At 45.0% G+C, this 21,706-nt stretch overlaps 1 protein-coding gene across 1 annotated transcript in view; it reads left to right on the top strand.

Moving 5' to 3' along the window:
• Window positions 1-21,706, top strand: part of MSN (moesin) — a 47,133-nt gene that overhangs the window by 6,602 nt on the left and 18,825 nt on the right. Inside the window, exon 2 of the mRNA XM_075513318.1 lies at window positions 21,423-21,506. Within this exon, the coding sequence (XP_075369433.1) occupies window positions 21,423-21,506 (84 nt within the window). The remainder of the gene's footprint in view (window positions 1-21,422; window positions 21,507-21,706) is intronic.

Here is a 21,706-nt window from a genome sequence, read left to right as displayed (position 1 = left end):
TGGCCTTTGTGTAGCAGCTTGTTGAACTTGTATTAAATGGGAGAAAACGCTCTTTGAAGAGGTTTTTAACGGTGTGACTCCTGCAAAATGGTTTTTCTAGTTGTTCCAACATCTCTGAAGCTGTAGTTGTTCTGAGGAACCTATTCAAAAACACAAACTTTGGATGAAGGAATGATGTTTGGTTCTCATCCCATTCCCAGGCTAAGAAATAGGAGTGTTTGGCCGTGCTAGGTTTCTCTCCCTCTGGCCATCGCTGGTTGACGAAAAGCTGCAGACCAAGGCACAGGGGTGCTCCTAAAGGAGGAAAAAGCTCCGAATCTGGTCCGCTCTGTAGAGAAACATGCAGTAAGGCAAGAATTACATGACGGACTAGGAGGGGGAAGAGGCAGACTCCTTTCTCTGCCAGCAGTGATTCTATGTAGAGAAAAAGGAAATCTGGGAAGAGATCAGGAAGAGGATAACGGAAGCAGTGAATAAGAATGGCATGGTCCGCGTGGTCCGGACTGATCTAGACCCTCTTGCAAGTTTCTAGCACTATTGGTCAACTCGTTTGTTTGGTAGAGGAAGGCTGCTCGGGAGGACAGACTTCACTGTGCTGGAGCGTGAATACTGTAAAACCTCGGTATTTTTTTCTTTTTTTGGGGGCGAGGGGGTTAAGTCGATGTCAGAGAATCTTGCATGCAGCAAGTTGGAGAACTGCTGTTCTGCGATTGTATGCCTTCCTACGTTCTCCAGGTATTTTCTTTTTAAAGCAAAACTGATGACTTCCTGCAGCCCTGAGCCATTCTTTTCCATCTGTATATCCCTGATTTGTCCTCTTCTCCTTAGTAAGCCCTTATGACTTGCAACCTTTTTTCTCTCTGGGTTGGGAGACCTAGTAATGGTGAGGAAGTGACTAAGTACAGGAAAAAATCTGCCATCGCAGTCTGATCAATCACTTAGTCACACCATTTAATAAATGTATTTGGTTTTATGTAACACAGGCTAATAAAGGATGGAATTCTGGCCTAAATCTTTCCTTGCCATAGGTTTTAAACTGTATTGAACTTGATGCTCCAATATTAATTCTGTGCTTGGTTAGAGAGCAAAAAATGAGCTGCCAGACAAATTATTAGGATGAGGTGTCAGGGCTCTCAACATTCCCCACCCCCCAGAGGTGTGGCTTTTTGTTCATAATGTCTCTAAGAATAATAAGGTGTAATTTTTTTTCACCCTCTGAATATGCTATTCTGGAATAGTGAATTTAAAAAAAAAAAAAAAAAAGTATCTATTTCCTCAATGCACTAAATGTCTTTTCAGGCTGGCTGCTGGATGGACGAGAGGGTTCTGGTTGTGTGGTTTTTTTCCTCTATTAAAATCTAGAACTTGATATCATCCTAAGATGATCGTAATCCACGGGATTTGCAGAATGGCAGCAAATGGTTCTGAAGGCACTCTCTAAGGAAGTAAGGCAGTTCCACTGCTGAGAAATTCAAGCAAGATCAAGTTGCCTAATAAAAAAGTGGTGATACAGAACCCACACAATACTTTGTGGTCCAATACATCCTCTTATATGAAAACAATCTTGTTAGTTCCATTAGTATGACAACTCACTGGTGACCTTAGGGTTCCAGTTAGGAATGGTAGAGAGAGAGGGATTTGTACATGTGAATTAAAAGTAAGGGTTTACTCAGTGATCCATTAAGCAGACACTTTAATGAATGGTTGACCTGTTCATATGCAAGTTAGCAAGGGGCATATGGCATAGAAGCCTTTGTATAGATGTCTTTAGAAATGCTTCCTCCCTGCATGCAAGAGGTGGGTCTTGCAGAAGTTGACCAGTGGTGTATCTGTGCAGGAAAACGGACTAAGAACTGGTGCTGCAGATACTTTTTTTTTTTTTTTTTTTTTGGGTTAGCAAAGTAATGCTGACCATTGGTCAAGAAAGGGTCAGCAAATCAAAATTTTTTGTAAAAGGGTAGTAATAAGTATGCTTAATATTTATTTCAGTTGTATGAATATGTTCTAAATTGAATTTAAGGTAAAAGAAAACTTCCACTCTCATCCTTCCCCTTATTTTAAACAAGAATATTCATCTGCCAACATGATGGATATTGGAGGCATGGATATAGTTTCAGATATGCTCACTTATTTTCTTGGTGAGTTTCTTTTTGCTTTCATATTGTATCTTGAACATACAACTTCCAGGTTGTTAGAGTAGCTTTCTAAAGGTAGAAACTGGAAAGTTAAAGGTTCTTAGTGAACTTGGTTTCTGTAGCTTCCTTCAAAGGAGATAAAGTGTTTTTCTGTCTTAGGATGGGTAAGAGCTTTTAACTTTTGAAGGATTTTGTCCTGTAATGAAACTAGTTTCTGTTCAACATGCCTGCAATATAAAATTGTGGGTTTTATCTTTTTGTTGGACTCTAAAAGAAATAGATAGGACTGTCCATCACAACCTCTACTTAGAATAGAATAGTTCAGTTGGAAGGGACCTACAATGATCATCTTGTCTACTGCCCGGCCACTTCAGGGCTGACCAAAAGTTGAAGCACGTTATTAAGGGCATTGTCCAAATGCCTCTTAAACACTGGCAGCCACGGGGCATCGACCACCTCTCCAGGAAGCCTGTTCCAGGGTTTGACCACCCTCTGGGTAAAGAGATGTTTCCTCAGGTCAAGTCTGAACCTCCCCTGACGCAGCTTTGAGCCATTCCCAGGCGTCCTGTCCCTGGATCCCGGGGAGAAGAGCTCAGCACCTCCCTCTCCACGTCCCCTCCCCAGGAAGCCGCAGAGAGCAATGAGGTCGCCCCTCAGCCCCCTTTTCTCCAACCGAGACAAACCCAGAGTCCCCAGGCACTCCTCAGAGGACATGCCTTCCGGCCCTTCACCAGCTTTGTTGCCCTCCTCCTCCTCACGTGTTCAGGCATCGTCACATCCTTAAGTGGCGGGGCCCAGAGCTGCACACAGTACTCCAGGTGAGGCCGCACCAACGATAAATACATCGGGATAATCCCCTCTCTTGACCGGCTGGTTATGCCGTGTTTGATGCACCCCGGGATGGGGTTTGCCCTCTCGGCTGCCAGGGCACGCTGCTGGCTCCTGTTGAGCCCGCTGCCAATCAGCACCCCCAGATCCCTTTCCGCAGGGCTGCTCTCCAGCCGCTCCTCTCCCAGTTTAGACTTGTGCCCGGTGTTACTCCGTCCCAGGTGCAGAATCCGGCAGTTATGTTTGTTAAATTTCATGCTGTTGATGATTACCCAATGCTCCAGTCAGTCTAGATCCCTCTGCAAGGCCTCATGTCCCTCAAGAGAGTCAACAGCACCTGCCGGTTTGGTATCATCAGCAAACTTGCTAATGGTGCATTCAAGTCCTGCATCCAGATCATTGATAAAAATACTGAACAGAACTGGCCCTGGGGTTGAGCCCTGAGGAACACCGCAGGTGACCGGTCGCCAGCCAGATGTAGCCCCATTCACTGCAGCCCTTTGAGCCCTGCTGTCCAGCCAGTTCTTCACCCAGCACACCATGAACCTGCTCATCTCACAGTCAGACAACTGGTCCAGAAGGATGCTGTGAGGGACAGGATCAAAAGCCTTCCTAAAATCCAGAAAAACTACATCCACTGCCTTCTCCTCATCCATTAGGTGGGTGACCTTACCGTAGGAGGGTATCAGTGAGGACTTTCCCTTTGTGAACCTATGTTGACTGTGCCTGATGATTGCATTGTCCTTTAAATGCCCTTCAACAGTGCCCAATTACTTGGTTAATCTAGTTAATATCTGACCACTAAAATAGATCTTCTAGTACCTTTATGTCAGGAAAGCAAAATTGCCTGGAAAGCTGGATGGGTTGAAAGAAACTTGCTTGTATTGTAGCTTATAGTGCAGCTGAGACAATAGAACACTCGGTGTCCAAGCAATAACAACGTGCAAAATCGTGACACAGTTTGGTTTGGTGTGTGTGGTTTGTTTGTGTGTGTGGTTGGTTTTTTGGGGTGGGTTTTTTTTATTTTAAACCCAAAGTTGTCCTTTAGGGATGATACTAGATTATATTACTTGTTATAGTCGTATGTTCCACTAAGTTTTGTTGGAGTGCATTCATTAATGGAGACACTGCCCAGCATGCGTAAGGCAGGTGTTGCTTGTCTAGTTTACCGTTTGTAACTACTATGTTACATACCAAATGTTAAGATAACTCTGTGAGACGAGATCAAAACCTTAACCATCAATAACTACTTTGCCAACATCTGGTTATTTCATTTGCCCCTAAATATATCTATATACTAAGGAAACTTAAAATCAATTTTGAAAAAGTGGTTGACTTCATTTTGGGTAGATTGGGTTTAGGTAGATTTGGGTTTTATTGGGTAGATAATGAGACCTTTAGCTGAGTTGTATTGAATTCAATCTCGGAGAGAGCCAGGAACTGCTGTATGAATGAACTGTTGCACGTTACACATGACTGCTCATTTTGTGAGCTGCCTCAAAAACTGTAAGTTTACTAGCAGCTTCAGTAATGGGGTCAGGAGAGGCCAGTATTACTTGTAATACCTGAAAGCTCTGAGTCGGTGGTTGGGAAGGTGGTGGGCTTTGAGAGCGTTCTTACTCAGCACCATAAAACACTTTGTCACTAAACCAAGAAAATACTGGAATAAGCAATGTGTCTGAGTGCTCCAGCCTGCAGCTCCATTGTGCTGCCTTTGTTATGGGAGCTGGACTGTAGCTATTCTTTCCTGGAATGCTGAGATGACACGCTTTCCTTGCTGCTATAACATTAGTCCTTTGCTCCAAAAAGCAAGCAAGGAGCCTCTGTTAACCTGAACTCGGTGTTCAAAAAATCCAAAAGTGTTTACTGCCCATGTTTGCTGATGCAATCTTTTTTGGCTTTAAACGCTAACCTGCACCTCAAACCGATGGTATTCTGACCCAGCCATGACAAACTGGGAAGCAGTAAGTTCTAGCAGTAGGTTCCTGAAGACTCGGAATTTTATTACTCTTCTTTTAATGACTTGCTGCTGCAAGTGTGTTAAGCTTTGCGAAATCTATAGGCACCAATGTCTTCTGCACTGATGGGCACAATGTATACCTAGGGTGTTGTGGTGACAGCCATACATGCGGAAGACAGTTAAAGCTCAAAAACCCCCAAGCTGTGGTTTTCTTTTTTGCTTTGTGTTGCTCTGTGGTTTGTTACTAACATCTCGAGTTGAAGGTTGACTGCAAGCTGCCGTGCAGTGTATTATGCTCAGTTTGAATACCCCTCTGCACGCTCAACGGAATAGGGGAGAGATCTTTTTCGAATGAGGATACGTCAGCATCTTCAGCTGTAAGAACATATCACTGTAGTGTCTGTCTTGAAGCTCTCTATCAAAGGATAGAGCAAATAGAAGGACTAAGTAACTTCCAAATCGCCGAAAGATCAGAGCTATCAACTGAAGATGAGACGTCCTGAACAGTACTTGCTTCAGCATCATACACAGGAAATACGACGCTATCTCAGTGTTTGTTCTGACAAATGTTAAATAATCAAGTAGCGATCTGACAGAAGGCTGTCCTGCTTTTCCTTTGCTGCTTCAGTTCTGACAAATTTAATATATAGGCTTTGTTGCTTGCTCTGTACTTGGTTCAGCTCTGTGCAAAGTCTCTTCTGCCACTAAGCCACAAACGTAGCTTAGTCAGAGGAGGTGACCAGCCACTTCTCCCATGGCTAAGCTTTGAAAGTGTCTTTCATTCACATTGCAAAAAAAGCTGGTTGGTGGGTGTCTCTTCTTTTTATATAGAACCCCTCAAATTCCTATAAGGTACTTCAAATTTAAGATTCCCTGCATCATACCTTGCTTCTCAGTAAGCTGGTTCCCTCAGTTTGGAGGAGGGGTGCGTGTTATGTGACGCTTTCATTTGTATCTTGGGACTGTGTGCTGCATTGCTCTGTCCTTCCAAGTTTTTCCTTGTCCCTTTGCAAATGACTACGTGCAAATGCTTTGGTCTCAGAAAAGTTTGGCGTAGAGGACTTTCCAGTGAAATGCTTTTACAATATTCTAATGACAGCTTTGATTTGGCAGTGAAATCAATATCTGAAAATAATTTGGATCTGAGGGGATTTGGTCAGTCTCGTAAACCAAGTGATTTCCTTGATCTGCCATTCCCTTAGAGAAAGATGGGTTATTCGATGCGTTAACGTGGATCTGCCTGTTTGCACAACAAGCCTGAGCAAGAGCAGTTAGCCGCTCTTACTGCTCCTAGTGTTCTGGAGACGTGCACTTGGGGGTGAGGTGTCTGCGTGCAGGAACGTTGAAGGAGCCTCAGACTTTGATCAAAGTTGAATTAATGCCTGCAAATCCTATGCTGCTGTTCCTTAGCATATGGAAAAAAACCCTGAAAAAATAACAAAAAGCAACCCTACACAGCAGGTCTGAATAAGAGCTAAGCTCTCAAGTTGACTTACGAATGCTCCTTGCAGAACGTTGCTTTGCAAACTGCCTGCGTCTGGTTAGTCTAGTAGGTTTTACTGTTTGCTTTCGTAAGTGATATCTGCGCGTATGTTGACTTACACAGGAGATGTACTCATCATCTGGCTATTTCTCTTCCTACTACTCAGTTGTGTTTCTCAGTTTTGACCTCCAGCTTCAGGAAGACCACTAGCAGTTCGGCTTATCTGGATGTTTGGCTGCATAAAGATAGTCCATAACATCTCTTGTTTGTAGAGGAGGTTTAAAGGATCTAAATATTGAAACTGCAGATCATGTAAGGAAATTGCTTCTGCCCGCTTGGTACAAGAAGTCAGTTTCTGCCATGAGCATTATAAATGTTGAAGCTGATGCAGGGTAGCTCCTCAACAGCCTCTGCGGTCTTGCAGAATTATTGAACAAGTCAAGCTGAGAGAGAACCCTAGAAGTCATCTGGTCCAACCCCATGCTCAGAGCAAGGCCACTTTCAAAGTTGGATTGTTTTCTAAGTTAGACTGAATTGCTCAGGGTCTTGTTTTTGATACAGTGGGACAATAGTTCTTGACAAAGATAACTTGGAAAGTACTGGAACTTGCGAAGTATTGTGTAGGTGCCTGGAGGCTCTTAACCTCATCTTCTGGAGTGCAGAGGCATGGAGAAAGTAAAAGATCTAGTCAAGTATAATGATTAAAATTAATGATCAAAAGCAAACCCTTTTTTAAGGAACACTTAATATAAGCCCGGTTACTTGTGAGTACAGCTGTCTTATCTGTTGTGTTTGCTGGTACAGCTGATCTATGCAGGGTGTCTCTGGTTGTGTCCAGGCAGGATTCTAAAAACACTTTCCCACACGAAGCTAGCGTAGGCCGGCAGATGATGTTGAGCTGCGAGAGCCCTGAGGCAGTACGTTACCGATGCATTTGATAGTTGCTTCTTCGCAATGCTTATAGCACTGTTTCAGAACGGGCGACCCTGTAGCAAACTGGGAATAGCTTGACTCTGTAACAGTCACTGGAAGTCTAAGGCTTTATTCTGTTCTTTAAGTTGTGACTCTGTCTCTCTGTAAAACTGTAGAGACAGCTCCAGCCTTTAACTCAAGTCCAACAGATATGAATTATATTCAGGTAGCTGTAACTTTTTTTTTTTAATAGACTTTGTGAGAACACCCTGAAAGATTAAAGAAGAAATACTCTGGAGTGGAAGCAGTAATTTTTTTCTTATATTAAAAAAAAAATCAAATTTTTTTTTTTTCTTCAGTTTAGTCAGGCCTTCTGTGAAAGGCTACATGATGCAGAATGTTATTTATTTTTGCATCTGAAACGGTCTAAGTGATACCTTCTACTACAGCTGTTTTTTGACTGCTTGGTCTCATGGTGTCTGCCTGATCTATAGAATGTCCAACTATCATCTACCCTTAATACTGTGCATTGTAAGGGTGGCACGCGATGGACCTGTATTTAAAAGGAAGACATGTTAATAGATCTTATGTGACCACTGGGCTTCCTGGGCATTTAGCAGTGCCTTCATGCGTGCATCTAGGTCTCAAGTGATAATTGAAGTTTATCAGGCATTCTTTTCAAGTAGCCCAATTTCAAAGACTATATTTCAAGAGGTGTATGAGTGTGAACTCGCATGTGCGTTTAATTGCAGCCTTTAATGAACTAGATCAACTTGGTTGCATGTTTGAGAGCTTCGATGGTCTGCTGCCGCTGTAAAGTTTGGCTCCCATCTGTGTGTTCCTGCCTTGCACTGCCTCGGATAGTCCAACTCAACAGTGCATCAGTTCTGTTCTGCTAGCGCAGCAGAAAACTGGGTTAATGGCGTGCGCACGTGTGGCTTGATGAGGGATAAACCTCACCAAGGGGTTGTGTATCAGAGCTGCTGCGAAGGATAAAAAAGCAGGAGTGCCTGGGAGCGAGGAATAAGAAGTGGCTCAGTAGCTTGGCCCATCTTGTCCAGTTGTACCCCAAAAGCCATCCTACCCGTCCCTCTTCCTGTAATCTGTATCCAGTAGCAGTAGCCCCGTGTAAATGTAGTGAGTGGGACCAATGAAATGGTCCTGCTGGAGAAAATAACAGAGGAGTTATTCTTGGCCTGATCTCATTCTTTGGTCTTGCTTGTGGCGTAGTCATGGAGCGCTGATACAAGCCCAGAGGAGGCAGTGGGAGGGTGCAGGCGGTACGGGATGGTTTGCCGTGGTGGTGGGACCACACCCTGTGTGTGCTGGCACGGCTCTGCGGCACCCCGAGCAGCTCCGCGCCCCGTGGGGAGTCTTTTGGGACACGGGGTTGTGTGTATCCTGCTGTTGTAGCTACTCTCCTCTATATTAGGAAAGCTCAAGTGCTTGAACTAGATGAAGCTTAAAATAACAAAAGGTACTTCGGCAATCACAAGCTGGTCTTTTATAAACTATGTACAGTCCCAACAGAGCTATTTAAAACCTAAAATAGGTTGGTGGCGAGGGAAGCAAATGTGGGTGGGGAGACTGAATATTAAGAAGTAGTGTAGAACTGAGCCGTTTCAGGGAAATCCTGCATTTTAGGGAACCGTGACCTAAATAGATATGAAAAGGCAGCCAGCCTAAATGAGACCCTGTACCGAAAGGAAGTTGCAGGATTTGTCTAGCTCGCTGGAAATGATAAAACTGAAAATCACAGGATGATGAAACAGCTTTACCTCACACTTGACTGTGCCTGCAGTTAAATTTGGAGGGATGGCTCATAGTCTGGGCAGTCAGATCCCACAGTAAGGCTGTGTTCTAGCTCCTAGAAGTCTGGCTATTGTTCAGATATTCAGTGAGTGCTGTGAGCTGGCCAAGAACTTGACGTGCAACTCCCAGGCAGTGCTTTGGATGTCTGAAACAGGCAGCCCTATGTGCAGCTGCCCTGCTCCTTACCAGTGAGCTGAAATGCTACGTGTCTCTTGGTTGAAGCACAGAGAAGCACATGAAACGGATGAGCACGCTTCTGACTTGTTCATCCAAACACGAGAATCCTCTGGAAGGACGAGCTCAGTCACAGCGGTTATCTTCATGCTGTCTTCCCTGTGGAAAGTCTCTTGAATGATAAGCAGAGCATCTGAGCATAGCTCTTTTTTTTTTTTTTTTTTTTTTTTTTAATTTGCCCTCAATTCCAAGTTACTTCTAAAACAATTCTTAACCACAGGTGAATTTAGAGACCTTTACGTAGGGAATGAGTATTTAGTCTATTAGCTCATGAGCTTACTGTACATGTGGTGCCTCTATGCAGCTCACACTTGTCTTGTTAGCATCCTGTCTTGATCTTGTTTTGAGCCCCTTCCAGCAAAATAGTTGTTCGTAATTTTGGCAGACGTCCACTGGATGCTAGGTTTGGAAAGTTTATTGGCTGTCTGGAAATGTGTCTTGGCTACCAGGCTTGTCTGCTTAACCCCTTGAACCCAGTCTTTGCAGCTGTTAAACATAGTGGGAAATCCCCTGCCTTTGGAATGAGGCTTGGGAGGGAAGAACTAGGCTAGGGCAAGTTTGGGGGGGGGGGGGGAAGAGCTGCTCTCTAAGAGTCTTCTCAGAAAATCTGAAATGCTTCCCGTGGTGGTGGGGAGTGTTGGAACTGTTTTGCTTGATAAGTTACTGCAGGAGCAGGCAGGATCATAACACTGGTGTGCGGTGTACAATTTAAGGGGCGGGGGGACCCACAGAAAGTACTTGTTTGTAACCTGCGAATAGAATTGCCTACGAGGGGCACGCAATAGCTGCAAGGAACGTCACCCGTACCACTGCTGGCGTTTCAAACACACCCACTGCCCTGCTGACTGCCTTTAAGTTGAAGAGCTTTAGCTAGGGATGCGGTTAAGCTCAGACATGTGAAGTACAGCTGCCAACCCTACTATTAGGGTGCAGAGGCCATAACAGGCATATACTATATCTCCGGAGAACAGCACCTTGTAACAGGCACAAAACAAATGGGTGTTTACCAAACAAAACAAGCAAAACCCCAAAACAAAACGTAAAGCTACCTGGAGTGTAGAAGTTGAATGATGGCAACTGCATATGGCTAGGTTTTGCTTCGAGTTTTACCTCCTGATCCAGATGTTGTGGAAAAGGGGCCAGGGGTTTTTCCCCATGATTTTTTTTAGTCTCCTTCTGGGTGGGTTTTGACTCGTAAAGGATGTTGTCTCTAAGTAGCTCAAACAGCAGGTACAAAAATAGTTATTCTAAGGGCCTCTTCAGACTAGCTCTAAAGAAAAAGCAAACAGCAACGTTAATGGCTTGGAACAGCTACAGGAAAGCAAAGGGAGGTGCATGAGGAATCTATTTATGAGAAAGGAAATGGCAAAAATAGAGGAATTGATCCATTGCACAAGGTTGTGAGTAAGTTGTGTAATAAGTGGCATACAAGAATCTGGACTTGACTGTAAATTTGGGGATCCACCCATGGCTTCTTTTACTGGCTTGGTACTCTCATCTTGCAACTCCTTTTGTCAAACTGAAACTTGTTTGCCCTCTGGACAGGGTGGCAAGCTGCTGGCAGCCATGGTCTTCAAACAGCGCTGGTAGGATGTGACTACTTACTGTCTGCTTGGTTGAAAAGGAGGGAATTATATTCAACTAGCTTTAACTTGGAAACATGTCATTAGTGATTTCGGAAGTCATGCTGTGTAGGGGCAAGGGGAATTCCCTGCCTTTTTTTTTTTTTTTTTAATTGTTTTGAATGAATAACTCTGTAGTAATCTTCTTATAAAGTAGAACTTTTATTCCTGAAAAAGTTGCCTGCCCAAATCAGATTGCTAATTAAATTGGGTAAATGATGCCTCCAGAGTTCTAAAATGCCGAGTTCCCCAACCTATTGAGAAGCATTGGCTTAGCCCCGGCTTTGCGTGGCTCTGCGTTCTTGCGTTACTAGCACGTGCTTGCTAGTGCTAATCGAAGCAGACAGCTGGGGACCTTTGAAACATTGATTATGAAAAAACTGAAAAGTTGGGGCAGGGTGGGTGAGTGAAGGCCTCTAAAGTAAGGGAACTGCAAATGTCAGCCCCGTTGCATAAGGAGTGGGCTTTTCTGAAGCCCTCTTGTGAGCTCTGTGAATGTGGTTTGAAGGAGACTTCATTTTTTAGAGAGACTGTCCTTGGGGGTAATAAATCTGACTCCCCACCACTTGAGGGGAAAAAAAGAAGCCCTAGTTTATATAAGGGTGCCTGACGTAGGCGCCCTGACTAGATACGCGTAACTGATCTCTGGACCGATGGACGTGGCCCGCAGGGAGGGTCCCCTCAGGCTCCACTTGCCAACCCTGTGCTCAGGCCCCTCACAGAACTGGGCATCGATCGCTTGTAAAGGGGGACTTCAACCCAAAAGTAGTTGTGGCTTCTCACACTTGGTCTTGAGAACCAGAAAAGCAACAAAACACTGCTGTGCTGCTCCGCTCTGCAGGCATTACCTGTTCAATGGCAGCAAGTGTCTTCAAGGAAACTGGCTGGGTTTTGGTTTTGTTTTTTTTTTTGTTTTTTTTTTTTTTTTTTTTTTTTTTATGGGAACATTCCTGTTTACCACTGGCTGTATGGAAGAATTTTATTTTCCTTATACTGGGAGATGAGCAGTCCACATTCATTTCAAAATAGTCTCTTGTGTTAACAGCCAAACAAATGCCTATTTGGGGTGCTGACACTACAGTATGCCAGGGTTTATATTAGGATAAATCACTTGGTTTTCTTTTTGAAACTGACTGCTTTGGCATTATATTTTGTACCAGATTTTTAGAACCACCTCAGTCAACCTCTTCTCCTTACCCTTTTCAAGAATAGGTGTTGGCTCTTCCAACCTCCGGATACAATGCCTGCTACAAACCCTGTCAGAAAACTTTTACAGAAAATGCGGTTGGCGTGGACACAGAATCAGCTTATTTTGAACCCCTTTGTCAGATAAAGCAGAAATTCTCTGCTCTTCCACGCTCCGCATGGGGCAGAGGTGCTTCTAAAAACTTCCACGTTAGTCACCAAGGGCTAGAAGAGTGGGTAACCTGCAGCGTAGCTTTTCAGCGGCCAGTGTGCTGTAACCAGCTTCCCCCCACCTGCGTTAGCGAGCGACTGCTGTAAAGGTGGGTTTTGCTGGAAGCTACGGGCAAAGCGCGTCCTGCACCGGCAGCGCCCCCTCGGTGTCTCTGCTGGAGCGAGACGCGTCGGATGCGCGCTGGTGTCGCAGGGCCCGTCTGGCTTCCTGCAGCCCGGGCGCTCCCTCCTCCACCCTTTCTCAGTTCAGTTTCTGCAAGCAGGCTCTTCAAAGCTGTGAACTTTCTCAGTCTTGCCTGCTGCTGCGGCGGCTCGCTTCCTGTGGCAGCTTTTTCCTCTCGCTGTCCTCAACAGCTTGGCTCCTGAAGCTGCGTGAAGGCTGCAGCTTGCTGCCCGCGTAGGCCATCTTGCCTTGCCAGTGGAGGTGGAGGGAGGGACGCGGCTCTAATGTGGCTTCGTTACGGTGTGGCTCCAGAGCCGTTTCTGCATCTAAGCTGGGTCGCTGCTGTGCTTCTTCACAGGGAAGGAGTAGGACCACGTGAGCACAAATCTAGTTAGATTTAGCCCGATGGCTTCCCTGGCCGGGCTTGCTGGTGCTCATGTGAGAACAGGGCTGTGCGGTGAAGTTGCGCTGCAGCAGCTGCCTCTTCCCCGCCTGCGGAGAGGGCACGGCTGGCCTGCACGGCTTCGGAGGGCACCAGAGCCAGCAGAGCTGTCCGTCCTTCTGGGATGTCTGCCGGTGGTGCCTTCTCCCAGCTTTTCTTCAGTTTATCGTTCAGCCAACTTAGTCGTGTATGATAATCCTGCTGCAATTCAAGTGATTTGCTCTTTTATCATTTTTAGTCCAAATGCTGACCTAAGTATGAGGTTTTATTGATGGGGCGCTGCTCAGCCCTATCTGCCACTTGATTTTAAACGAAGGAAGTTTGTGGGGGTTTTTTTGAGTGAACTTACTAATACATGTGGTATACTTAGGGTAGAGCAGTATATTGCATGTGCTACAGGGCTCTGCACGTAGGTGCAGTGGTTGTGGACTCTCCTTGAGGACTCGGATCACCTTTGTGATCTCCAGGTCAGTCAGCAGCAACGTGCACTTTCCAGTGGCACCTGGGGGCCGCTGCCAGTTCCTCATGTTTTTGGTCTATAGCCCAGTGATGGGCGTTTCGTAGCACACGAGATGTACGATCCCCTCCATCCTTCTGCGGGGGGGGGGGTGGTGGGGATAAGGGAACAGGCCAGAAAAAATATTTGTTGCTGAAGCTATCAAGTGGAGCTTCTGTATGTGCTCCAGACTACAGTTCTTGATGTCTCTGCCGAGCTGAACTCAAGCAGTGGTTGAGCCCATTAATTGAGATTGGAGTATCCAGGCCCTTGTTCCTTTTGCCGCTGGGTGCTCACAGAGAAGCCTGTCCTCCCTCTGCAGGTGGCTCTTAATTTAGTTTTCTTATAGGTACAAACTGAAATTTCCCTCAGTAGATGACACTGAGCTGTGGAATTCAGCGTAACAGTGGATGAAATTTTACTGTAAGCTTCATGTAAACCTGCCGTTTCTTGCTGAGTGCGGCTGTTACAGTTGGCATTTTTCGTGCGTTAATGACAGCCGTGTGTGTCTTGTTCATGTTAAGTAGTCTGAAGCTTGTAATATTGAGCTAGTTTTAAGTGGTGGTTGGATGCATAAGGGAACTTAACGCATAAGAAAGGCAGTAAGCTGCAAGATCCTTAGGTATCTCAGTACCTTCAGAGATTTGATCCACCGTCTATACCTGACTGTCCTGTGTTATGTCTTAGCATACAGCAGGTGCCGACGGTTGGGATGTGTTCGTAAGTACTGTATGGCTGAAAGGTACACTCAACTCTGTATCCGTCTGGCTTTGTCGGAAATGACATTAAAAATAGCCCCAACTGAATAACTGACAACTACTTCTGCAAAATGAGCTTAGATGCTGTGCTGTCAAAGGTGCAAAGAGAACAGGGGATGGGTGGGGAAAGCGCAATTTCTTTTTCCCCTCTTACAACAATCATGGGGGTGTCACATATATCTGGTAAAACGTTTCCAGGTAATGATCTTTGCTTGTGTCCATCTTTAGCCTTAGCATAAGGTGAGTAGAAGATGTATGTGCAAAGAAGCTCAGTTTTTCTGTAACATCAGCTCTTTGTCTTCAGGCTCTGCGCTAAAATCATTAGGGACTCTTCAAAGGGCGAGTTCCTGCTACAGGCTGTAGTTAGGTACCAGAACAAAGCCCAGACCCAATCAGTGCCTGTAAGGGTGATGTTATAACGTGCACACAAGTCGTACTTCTGGCTCACTGGTACCGAGTGCATCAAAGGCGGCCAAGCTTCCTCCTCCACTACATTAAGGTGACTTTATTCAAGTTGTCGTAGCGGGGTGGAATGGGACACCTTCCTTGGCCTTGCTGGCCGCCCTGTGGCTCCAGTCAAGGGAGGAGTGCCGCGGCCCCGCTGAGCGGGGAGGAGGGCGGTGGCGAGGGCTGGGAAGCCCCAGGGAGCCATCGGGAGGGTTAATGCTCTCTCCCGGGGCTGCAGCGCAGCAGGGCCCGGGCTGGGGCCGGGGTGTGCCTGCCTGCTGCGGTTCTGTTCCCTGATGAGCTTAGGGGTATGAAAAGGCCCTTTAAGACTGCTGGAAGGGGGCTTGGTTTAATTAAGCGTAATCCCTTTAGAAATTGCAAGCGCTTTCACATGACCCGATTCCAGCCTCACCCTGACACAGGGGACCCAGGGCTGTTTCGGCAGAGCGCTGGCACTCGGGAAGGAGACAGATGTCTGTGAGTATCGCTGGTGCTGCAGGTGGGGGCCATTACTTCTGACCCTCTTCCGAGGCCGCGCGAAGCACGATGCCCTGAGACGCTCTGCGGGCCGGCGTGCGACTCCTGTCCTCGCAGCGGGGCCCGTTGGCTGGCCAGGGCGGTGGGAAGTGAAGTACAACCCTGGGGAGCGTTTGTCTTCCAGAAAACACTTGTGTGTTTTAAGGGACAGGGGAACAATTCTCATTATACTTGCTGTGCTGTTGCTAATCTCGCTGAAAGCCAAAACTGGGAAGGTTTTTAGATTATTAGGGTGCCTTCCAAGATCTTGAGTTCAAAGTTCATGCAACTCCAGCTGGATTTGATGTGCTTCTCTGGTCAGAACTGATGCGTGGTGTCAGTCTAGTATCTTTACCTGCAGTAACTGCTGGGTGAACTGGTGCTCTATAGCGTAGAGGGTCTATAAAGGATGGCCTGGAATTTCTTTTTAACTGAACTTATTTCTGTTCCGTAACAGTCAAATGAGCAATAAAGTATGACTCTTCCCTATGCCATTTTCTCCAGAGATAGTCCACTTGGTGGCTTGAAGCTGGGAAGCATGAGTATCTGAAGCTTGCAGCCTACAGACCAGCAGGGTATAACAGCTTCCTTGCATTCAGGAAATCCAGGGAGGAAAGAAGCTTTAGCTCGGGGTCAGGGGTTTGTAGAGGTTGATACTCTGTTGTGCTGACTCTACCTGTTATTCCGATGTGAATTTCCAAGTACTCTGTTCCTGTCTCAACTTATGACAAACAGAATTGTCTGTTCTACCTCTTGCACTGCTCAGTGCTCTGGGGCATTAGTACAAGTAATACATCCGTTACTCAGTGTGACGGTATCCGTCTTTCCTGTTTGTCCTGCCATATGCGGCTACAAATTTTCATCTTAGGAAGTAGTTATAGTAGGTTATTAGTAGGACTCACTCGGAGACGTGGAAGATAACTGATAATCATTGCTGCTAGTAAAACTTACTGCAGAAAGTGAGACTTGAAAGTATAAGGGCAATGTTAAAATTTCTGAAAAGATGTTGCCAATAGGTGCCTGGTACCACCGTCTGTTGTCTGTCTCCGGTAGTCTGCTAAACGCCATGGGAGGAGGGTGTTGGTGTCCTGGGGCTTGTGAAAGCTTTTGCCTATCAAAAGGAGCTTTCTTTGGCTGCAGCTGCTCTGGGGGCTGGAACAGCGTCTCTTCCATGCCAGAGGTTCTGTCTGTGCAGGAGGTCTCGCCCTCACCACGACACTGTCCTTGGCAGCAGGAAGCTCTTTAATATGCTCTGGTAGTGGCGATCTTTAGCTGTGCTTAGACTGGCAGAACAATGGTAACTCCTCAAATAGAGAAGAGGAAGAGTTGCTAGGTTTCTAGCTCTTTCCTGTAGCTGTTATGAAATGAATCAGTTAAATATGGGCTTTTTTTCTTGAGTATGTCTTAGCTTGGTGAGTGTAAATTTGCCTGTTGAAATGTGATACTCTAATTTTCTTGTAATGTGCAAGACGGCCTCCTCTGGAAGCTTTTCATATGATGTTGCTAGCTGTTTGTATGCAAAATATGATGATGGAAAGACAAATGATAGATAAAATGATGATGGAAAGACAAAAGAAGGCTATTTAGAGGCCACCTACTAGGGTAAAACTTCTGCTAGTTTAAGATCTAAGCAGAATTTAGAGGGTTGCAGACACTTGGATGCAGCAGTGAGTGCATTATAAATGCTATGATGAAAAAAAAATTCAACGAGTTGCTTTAAAAAATTTGAGTATAAATTACTGTTAGGATAGTATTTCTGGTAAATCGTTTGATTATGAAATCCAGTAAGTCCTCTAAAAACACCTCCTGACTGTTGAAAGTTTATGACAAAAGTTTACTAACAATAAATTTTGGAAGAGGGGTGTAGTGCACTTCAGGAGGAGTGCTGCCACTGTGCACCTTGTGATCTGATGGCTGGTGGGCAGTGTCTTTTTCTCACTGTATTTACTGCTATTCCTTACATCTCAGCAAGGTGCACCTTGCCTGTCTGGACTGACAGAGCTAGATTTGTATATGCGCAGCAGTCCAAGCTGGTTATCTTACTGAGGAGCGTTTTACTCTGTTTGCAAGACGAATGGTAAGGATGCTGATGGTTATGCCAGCTCTCAAACCTAGGAAAACCTCATTAGACGGTTTAGAAATACAAAGCATAAAAGCTTAATGCTAATGAATCCCGAGGCTTTTCTTAGAATAAGCATTGATGGTAAACTAGATAAATGGTTTAAAAGTGCCTTTGGCAGGGTGATTCTCAAGGGACAAGGCAAACAAGAGTCTGCGTTATGAGGAGACTGGATCATGCTGGCTTTCTTCTGGTGTAGCACTTCTGTTGTGCAGCCCTCGTGTAACATCTGTGTCGGGCAGTCCTCTGCTGTGAATGCCTCAGTAAAGTGGTTTTGCTAAAAGTAAGACTTCAAGTGAATGAGGAGGATGAAGGTAAACATGCAGTGCCTGGCACTCACTCGTCAGGCCGAGCTGGCAGCAGTCCGTGGATCTCTCGTAGCGTGGCTGAGCTGCAGGCAGAGCGCGTTAAGGTCGGTGGAAGTGACTCGCCAGTAGTGAGGTGGCCCCTGGGTATCTTTCAGAACGAAGCTCCCTTGCTGCTTAGTTTTTCAGCCTTTTTACATCCTAGGAGAACCGATTTGTATTTCTGTGCCAGTACACAGGCTCTTGAAATGAAACTAAACGCTCGCTAAAGCTGCATCTGCTCTGAAGTTTTGTCAGGCCTCTTATCTGCTAACTGGGAAAGGCGAGCGGTGCCTCCCACCACCTGAAACGGTAGAAACCTCACTTCAGTTTTTTCCAGTTAGCAACAACTGGCTCCAAAAAAACCCGGCTTGGTAGCATATGGGAAGAAATTCTTTGTATGTTGTTTCCACACCAATGAGGCTTAACAAAGCTCAGTTTTACAGCAAACTAACTTCTCAGCCCAGTATTAAATTACTATGAAACTAGTGGTTAAAATGTCACCGGTACAGCCCAGGAGATGCTTTCCCCAGCTCAGCCCGCTCACAGTTAACAGCAGCGTGCTGTTTGAATGTGTTAGAACTTTGTTGAGATCAGGGAAGCTAGCACTACCTGGGTGTGGTTCTCTAAAGCACAAGCCTGTTTCCTGTGGTATCTTGGCTCACGCTGTCCTCTAAAATAGCACAGGCTGAAGTTGCGAGTGCAGACCCCATTCAAGACTTTGCTGCTCCTAAGCCTTAGGTTGCTGCTCATCTTGAGCACAGGGGGCTTCTGCTAGGGGAAAAAAGTATCTCCCTTCCTATTGAGTGTAGTAATTGAAGGATAGCTGGTCGGATAGCTTAAGTGCATTTAAGTGAGTGACAGTGGAGGAATTGCTGGTTCCAGCATGGGACCTTATTTTACTGTGCTAACAAAGATGTGAGTCTTACAAATAAGTAATCTGCGTGAATTATGAGGATACTTACTGACGCATCTTTATTTTAAATTTTAAGGTCTGATTTGCTCTGAATAGCTTAAAAGCTATTTGGGCACAGGTTGCAAAGAGCTGCCACAAGTGTTCCGGTTCTGTTTTCTGGTGCTTCCTCTATGCTTAGATACTTCAGTGTTCAATTGCCTGTGCAGAGGACAGCAGATAAGAGTAGCTACTGTGTTTTATCCATAAACAGTGGAGCAAAAAGACTTTTTTTTTTTTCATGGTAGCTGGTACATTAGTGTTTTAGGTGAACAGGAAAGACTTTAAAACAAACAAAAAGCAACCTGTTGTTTAATGGCTCATTTAATGTAACTCCTCTTATACTTAGACATGGCTTATGGACATCTTTGATCTCACTGGCAGGCCACACTGGGCAAGTCAGGATTACAAGCCAGCACTCTTTCTGGTAGAAGAGACTGCTTCCAAGTATAAGTAGTAAAGCTGTTTTTGGGAGTGTTCAGCCCATCTAGCAAGCGACTGGATTCCTGGTTCACCAAAGCATGGTGAAATTAGCCAATTGTCAACAACTAGGATCGGAGGAGAATAATTTTGGGAAGGTATAGCAAGAGAACTTAAGGCAACTGCATGCTACTAAAAGCTGCTAATTTTAAACAAAACTTGATTGCTTATGAGTTTAGGTCATTTGCTCTTTCCGTGCTACTTCTATGGGATGGTTTTTCTTCCGCTTGACTTCATTGTGTGAGAAGGTTCAGAGGGTTTCACAACCAACTTATTCCTAGTCTGCTTGTTCATGGTATCTTTGCTTCAGTAATGTCTAAACAGCATTCCTTAATGCGTGCAACAATTAGAACTGTAGCTCTTCTTGACTTCAGCTTTGCTGTGCTAAGCCTACCTTTAACTTCTTCCAGAATATGCTTAAATTTTTAGCTAAACTTAAAACCAGAAAAACCTTTAGGCTCATCACGAGGGGATACCAAGTACAAAATAGTGGTGTGCCTAGGCTCAAGTGGGCTTTTTGGGAAACTTCAAAATATATTTGGATGTAGTGGTCTCTTTTGGCACTTGATGTAGACTTAACTAGCAGAACGCTTCTTGCTTAGGGGAAAAAAAACCTGGTTGTAGCTCTCTTGCAGTCTGCTGCTGCTTTCTTAGTAGACGAGATGTGAAATCTGTCCATATACTCAGTAGAAATACAGGGGTCGGAACTGGCTGCAATCATATCGGTATTGGGTGGTTCCTTGAATATTTCTCTGCTTACTCTAGCTTTTTTTGGTTTCTGGTGTCATGTGGTTAGCTTACGGTTTAAATGTGAGTTTGAGTTATTCTTACTAAAACTGTTCACAGCATAATTCCCCCCCGCCTCTCACCCCTCGAAGGCTGGTGGAGTGTGCTAAAGAGGACTGATTGCGCTGAAGAGCAAATAAATTGGGATTTAGTGATGTGGGGTAAATGGCTGTTGGCAAGAAAGAGAACTATGAATGCAGGGCCTGTATGCTGGGGTTTGGTGCACTGTGAATATCTCGTCTGTACAACTTCAAGTTTTGAACCTTTGCTTTGATGGAAAAGCATTAAAACAGTTTGATCTAAAATATCTGCAGCTTGTGTTCATAAATGGTGAAATATCTTTACCTTTTTCAGTTGATAGGTATGCAAATAGAAATGAGTTCTCGGGCAGCTCGGTGTACTTGCGGGCCTTACTTTGCCCGGTCGAAAGTTAAGGCATCTGCGTTCAGGCAGGAGTGTTCCTGTCTACCCCTAAGAATCTACACGATGTTTTCCAGTAATGATCAGGAGTTGTGAAAGGAAATTGCTATGTTTTACACTAATCTTTGAGGTAAAATGCCTCTGCTGTTTAACTCGCTCTATGAGAAGCATTGGTGACAGATGTACAGATGTCTTCCTGCTTCTGTGGGATGAAACTGCGAACTCCCTTGCTGAGTCCCTTGCCACTTTCATTTCACACGTGAAAACCTGGCGGTGAGACTGTCCTGTCAAGATAGGATGCGTCATATAATGTTTCTTCTGGAAGACCATTCATGATCTTATTCTCACATCTAAGGCTAATATTGTCGTTAAATCTTGACTGCAATATTAAATTACACCTAAACCATTTCTGCAGTGTTTAGAGATCCTTCACCTCCCTGAAGGAACTGGAAAGCAGTGGGCGACTACAGAGGCGCTTGTACTGCTTTGTCTGCATGTAGTAGTGCACGTTAGTTCAACGTGTGTCCTTTTTGCCTTAGGACACAAGGATGATCTCATGTGCTGTCTTGCTTCGTACCCACAGCCCTTGGAGCATGTCAGGGATTCTGCCTTATAATTTCTCAAGTACCCATGGAGACTGGGACAGTATTACTAGTATTGACTAGTCTTCTGGAGCAGGCTGAATTGCTAATGCTTCCAGGGACTTCCTTGATATTCATCCTTCAAAAGGAAGAGTTGGATGTCTGGTTGGGTGTACAAAGATGTTTGGAACATCTTTGCTTTTGTGAAAGACACCAGAATGTTCTACACTAGAAATTCACCTTTATAAGCTGTAAATGGCTCTCTCATGTGTCGGTATATAGATGGGAATGTTAGTAGGAACAAAGAGGATAAACTCTTACGCGGTGAAACAGGGAAGTTATATTCTACAGGGAAACTGGGAACACTGCTGGCAGGGCAGATGGCTTTGTGACTGCTGGCAGTGAAGTTCCTGGAGGCTTGGGAGCTGGTCCCTGGCTGTAGGCGGATGTTGGTTTTCATTATTGGGTGGTGTCACTCAGAGCATGTGTTGTAATGATGCGTTTTCTGTCTTCCAGATCAGTGTGCGTGTTACCACCATGGATGCTGAGCTGGAGTTTGCTATCCAGCCCAACACTACAGGGAAGCAACTCTTTGATCAGGTAAGTGATGGAGCTGCAGAAGATGTAAAGTTGATACAGATCTTGTGATTCTATTAAGGCAACAGCAAACAGTTCCTAAAGGACTTCAAAGATTAAGTGACAGTGTGTATAATAACTTCAAGAGAACTCAGCATAGTAAGAAATTAAACATTTTTTTTCAAAACTGCTGCATTTTTTTATCTCTAAGAATGTGTTAGGAG

This window comes from Mycteria americana, chromosome 10 (assembly GCF_035582795.1).
Source record: "Mycteria americana isolate JAX WOST 10 ecotype Jacksonville Zoo and Gardens chromosome 10, USCA_MyAme_1.0, whole genome shotgun sequence".
Classification (NCBI taxonomy): Eukaryota; Metazoa; Chordata; class Aves; order Ciconiiformes; family Ciconiidae; genus Mycteria; species Mycteria americana.
Note: the sequence above shows the minus strand (reverse complement) of the source record. Positions and strands in the feature narration are given on the sequence as shown.